Source organism: Caenorhabditis remanei, chromosome V (assembly GCF_010183535.1).
Source record: "Caenorhabditis remanei strain PX506 chromosome V, whole genome shotgun sequence".
Classification (NCBI taxonomy): domain Eukaryota; kingdom Metazoa; phylum Nematoda; class Chromadorea; order Rhabditida; family Rhabditidae; genus Caenorhabditis; species Caenorhabditis remanei.
Genome location: NC_071332.1, coordinates 1,241,036 through 1,246,153, shown reverse-complemented (window position 1 = coordinate 1,246,153; position 5,118 = coordinate 1,241,036). Strand labels below are relative to the sequence as shown.

The window sequence follows — 5,118 nt, the reverse complement described above, 5'->3', positions numbered from 1 at the left end:
TGGTTTAGGGTTACTGGAAATTATGGGAATTATTAGAAAATTGACTGGATGCAAAAAATTTTAACATAAAAATAAATAGAACGAGAAATTGTATAAATTTTGATGGATGAATTTAGACATTCTGTTTTCTAGAGCTTCTTAGTCTGTTCTTTGAGATATGCACCTTAAAAATTGAGGGAGAGACGCAGAGAAGCCAGACACTCTCGTTTCTCTGCGCCCTCTCTCACTCTCTCTATCTCTCACTCTCCCGGCAATACGTCTTTGACCGCTGATATCTCAAAAACTAGTGAAGTTATCAAAAAATTGTCAACTAGAAAAATGAAGATCTAGACTTGATCTATCGATCTAGTATAAATTCATAATAATTTGTCAAATTTTGGCGACGTAGCATCCTGTCAAAATTTGTTAATTTTTCAAAAGCGTATTTTTGGCTTTTCTCCGGTTTTTTTCTGTTATTAAGGTTTTTTGAGCTTGAAAAGTGCCGAAATCATTATTGAAAAGCAACGTTATTTGAAAATCAAAAAGGACGCGGAGACGCAGAAAAACCAGACAGTCTCGCTTCTCTGCGCTCTCTCCCTCTCACCGCTCAAGCTGCCTCTCTTTGAAGCTTCATATCTCAAAAGCTAAAAGCGCTAACAAAAAATTATTAACAACAAAAATAAAGAACTAGACTTGATCTATTTGATAAAACAATGATTTCTAAGATCGGATGTTATATGGCCAAGTTACAAGCCTTCAAAATTCGTCAATTTTCACTTTTTTCAAACCAAAATTACAAAAAAATGGGATTTTTCAAGAGAAAACAAATGAAAAAGGAGAATAAAACAATTTTAAGACAGATTTTATTTTATTTAGACCAAAAAGTTTGTAATTTTTTAAGGAAAAAAGCAATAATTCCACATTTTGGCGAAATTGACAAAATGGCTTTAAGAAAAATGAGAGTCGTGGCAAAGTTTTGGTAAAATTTTAAATCGTGGCAAAATAATTGTAGCAAAATTTTTATTACCTAATTTTTGTCACGTTAATATATTTTCTTTCAGAAATTACGAAAATTTGATTATTTTTACTTTTACGTAAATTTAGTCCCCGCCCACAAAACTTAAATTTAACTGTCTTAAAATTGGGATCTCTAGAAGCAATAATAATATGTGCCTTAATTATTTAACACACAACTTTCTTAAAGTTTCAATATTCTGCAATGGAGCGCGTTGATATAAAACATCTGCAATCTCATAAAGCTTTTCCATTTCAAAAATCGCGGTGTCCAGTCGTTCCAGTCCACCGGAGCGCACTTGCACTAGGCGGCGCCGACAGACAACAAACGTTTGTGTGTCAAAGATAACAGATAGGTGATAGGAAAGAAATGTGTTATCACACAGATAAGCGAAACTTTTTGCATCTTTATTTACACATAAAAAAGGGGGAAAAAAGGGGGAAACTTTTGGGAAAATGAAATGGTTTTTGTGGTGCGGAAAGGGAAAGAAATTCATATAAAAGTAAGAAAAAAAATTAAGCAAAAACGAAATATTCAGCAAAATGGAAGCCACGGAGATCACAGATGGGCGGGACGGAGAGAGAGAGAGAGAACATGGGGAGCAGAGAGATTCAGAGAAACATAGAGAAAGAGAAAATATTTTTGTTCTTGATGGAATGGTTGGTTAAGAAACAATGTGTTTAGTAAGCAAGCGGCAGAGTGCAAGGATGCAGAGGGGAGAAAACTAGAGAGAGAGAGATACGCAGATGGCAAAAGATATGACAAAAGAGAGAGAAAAAATTTTGAAGGGAGATGCGGGAAGAAGAAGGTGAAAATGTGGAAATGAAGAAAAACTGAACGTGGTATTGTAGAGAGTTGGCGGCAATTAGGCATATGGACCTGAAAAAATGTTTAGTTCAAGAGAGAGAGAATATAGAGAGCTTGTCCCAATATCTATTTAAACATTCTTATAAACAAAGTAAAGATCTTCATTTTTCTAGTTGACAACTTTTTGATAGCTGTTCTTGGTTTTAAGATACGCCGCCTTTGAGGTGCAAACTAACGTGGGAAGACCATGGAGTCAGTTTGGAGATATGGGACGTGATCTATATAATTGGAAAGCTGAGAGAACGCTGTTTCCAAATATCTACTCAATTTTTGTCCCCAAAGGCTGGTATTCAAGAAAAACGAGGTCAATATTTGTTAAAGTAGAGAATTATTGTATTTTTAGGTATAATGCTTGAGGCCTATGGGTCCAAATTTCTTAAAATGTAGTTCATATAAAAAACCAAGTCAAGACCGTCAAAATTATATTAATACCTTAAGTTTTACTTGAGTTTTCAGAGAGTTAGAAATATCTGAAAAAAAACTCAAAAAAAAATTTGTTGGTATTAATTAGACTTCTGAGCTTAAAGCGCCTCCCAAAACACAAACTTAGGGTTTATCTGTCTGTCGGTGTGTCCAAATGTCTGGATGTTCAAAAATCCTACTTTTTAATTTTCGTTTGTCAGAAAGTAAATAATCTATCATTTTAGCGGAATTTTGACCTTGTTTTTCTCGGATATCAAACCTCGAGGACGAAAGTAAAATATATACTTGGAATCAGCGTTTTCTCAGCTTTCCAATGATATAAGTCATGTCCCATATCTCCAAACGGACTCCATGACTTTCCCTAGCAAGGAAGCGCAGTGACGCGAGGTTCTCTAAATATTACCCACTTTGAAAGCTTGCCCTGAAGTTGAATTAAATGTAAATTTTGAAATTTTACATTTTATAGATAGCTCTATTTTAGAATTCAATTTCTGTAGTTGATAACCTTTCGACAACTTTTCTAACTTTTAAGATATGAGTCTTCAAAGATCAGCAGCGTATGAAAGTAGACACTCTACCGTCTCTGCTAAAGTCAGATTTCCCTCGAATTCATTAGTTACACAAATTCTTAACTACAAAAATGAAGATCTAGACTTTTTTTGTTTCAAAGTTTTAAAGTTTTCTATGAAATCTCAATTTTGAAGCATTTCGACAATTGCGAAATTTTCAGCAATTTCACAACATGATTGTTCACAAAAAGTTCACACATCACATCCTGATTCATCAATTTTCATATAATTTTGCTGTTTCTTTCAACTATTTTCTTTTTCACGTGGAAAACACATGTCCCAAAAACTCACACGACGCCCCAACTGGTTGCTGATTATTGCTGCGTCTCTTCTTCGCCCACTCCTCCATATATCCGCTCTTGATACTGTCAGCCATATAGGATATCACACACATCCAACTTTTAACGGCTTCACGTTTCGAGCGGACGCACTCCACTTTTGTGATGAGCTGGAATTCGAGATCTGAGTGGGCGTGGCCTATTTTCAGAACATACCTCTGTGAAAGCTTCTCCGAGTTGATCGAACACAACGCCACAGCATTTCTCATTCATGTTCACGTGAGCCGCTCCGACGTCTTGGCACTTTGCCAGAACAATCTTCGCTGGCTGATGGAGATCTGTCATGAGGGTGTCCAAAAGCTCACAGAGAAGTTTAGCGTGAGAATTAAGATCACAGACTGAGTTACTGCTGAATCCGCCGACAATCGACATCTTTTGGAACATTTCCCGACAGACTGGAGAGCGTTGCATAAGAACTTTGAAGACTTGAGTGAATAGAGTGGATTGGGTTTTGATACGAGGCCAGGTGGAGGTGAGCAGTTGGACTTGGTGGCTGGAAAAGTTTATGGTTGGGAGAAAGAACTCGTCGGGAGTTTTCACGCTGTGAGTTTTCACGCTGTGAGATTTCACGCTGCGAGTTTTCACACTGCAAATTTTTACGCTGTGAGATTAAACGCTGCGAGTTTTTTCAGCTATCAAAATATGAGCTCGTAATGAGTTTCAACGCAGCAAGTTTTCACGCTGCGAACTCTCACGCTGCTAATAATAACGGGGCTGCGAGTTTTGACGATGTGAGATCTTACGGTGCGTGTTTTCATGTTTTTTTCACGTTGAGAGTTTTCACGCTATGAGTTTTGACGCTGTGAGGTGTGCGCTGCGACTTTTCTTTATCAGCGTCACTTCGGCAGTTTCCTTGTTGTGAGTTTTCACGCTGTGAAATTTGACGCTGAGTGCTTAGCTAGCGTTACGTCGGCAATTTCCATTTTGTGAGTTTTCACGCTGCGAGTTTTCACGCTGCGAGTTTTAACGTTGTCAGTTCTGACGCTACGAACTTAAACTTTGAATGCTGCGAGTCACTTTTCCGGTATTTAACACGTTGTGAGTCGACGCCGCCGCGAGTTTTCAGGTTTCTACTTTTTTTACTTTCCAAGTTTTGACGCTGCGAGTCTTGAAGCTGCTTGATTTGGCGCTGTGATATCCTACGTTGTTCTAGCTTTCGCAATACGAGCTCACAATGAGTTTCAACGCACCGAGCTTTTTACGCTGCGAGATTTCACGCTGCGACTTTTCCACGCTGCGAATTTCCACGAAAAAACTCACGGTGACAAATGAATCGCATCGGTAAACGACATATTCTCGACTCCATTACTATTCTCCAAATGAACCGTCGCTCGACTCATTCGGCGTGACGGCACGTTGTTCCCCATTTGTTCGCTGAATGAGCGTCGTCTGAAAAAGGAAAAGAAAACGTCATCCAGTTCCTCACATACAAAAAAGAAAAAAAGAAGAAGAAGAAAAAGGATAGGAGCAATAAGTAAAATGGAAGCGAAAGTTGACTTCCCGAACAAACGGAAGTCGTGGTGCCGGATGGCAAAAAAGGGGAGTGTATCCATACACTTTGAATGGAATGGGTAGATTTCAGCGCTCTACTGCACTGTGCGATAGAGCGCACTTTCAAAATTAAGAAATTGGAAACTCACGGCGAGGAGCTGTTCGAGTAGTCCGTCGAAAGACGATGCTGGTTTGGTGACGGTGGTGGAAGTTGGACGGATGGGCGTGGCGTCGTACACGAATGTTTCGTCTGGAATATTATATATGAGGAGGCGGAGCTTGTGAGACGGTGTCTCTAGACAGTAAAGTGCATGAGGATTAAGAGTTTTCATTATTAGTTTGGTCAGAAACATGACGGAAAAGGGAAATTGGATTCAATGGGATCAATCGGTTTTGAAACGTCACAGTTTCCAAGTTTTTTGGTTTTAAAACGCAC

At 38.5% G+C, this 5,118-nt stretch overlaps 1 protein-coding gene across 1 annotated transcript; it reads right to left on the bottom strand.

Moving 5' to 3' along the window:
• Positions 1–3,112: 3,112 nt before the first annotated feature.
• GCK72_016634 (uncharacterized protein) lies at positions 3,113–4,558 on the bottom strand (the record flags this gene model as incomplete). Its single annotated transcript, XM_053731600.1, has 3 exons — positions 3,113–3,301; positions 3,348–3,684; positions 4,452–4,558. The coding sequence occupies 3 exons, from the start codon at positions 4,556–4,558 to the stop codon at positions 3,113–3,115; spliced, it is 633 nt and encodes a 210-aa protein (XP_053580513.1).
• Between the last annotated feature and the right edge of the window lie 560 nt (positions 4,559–5,118).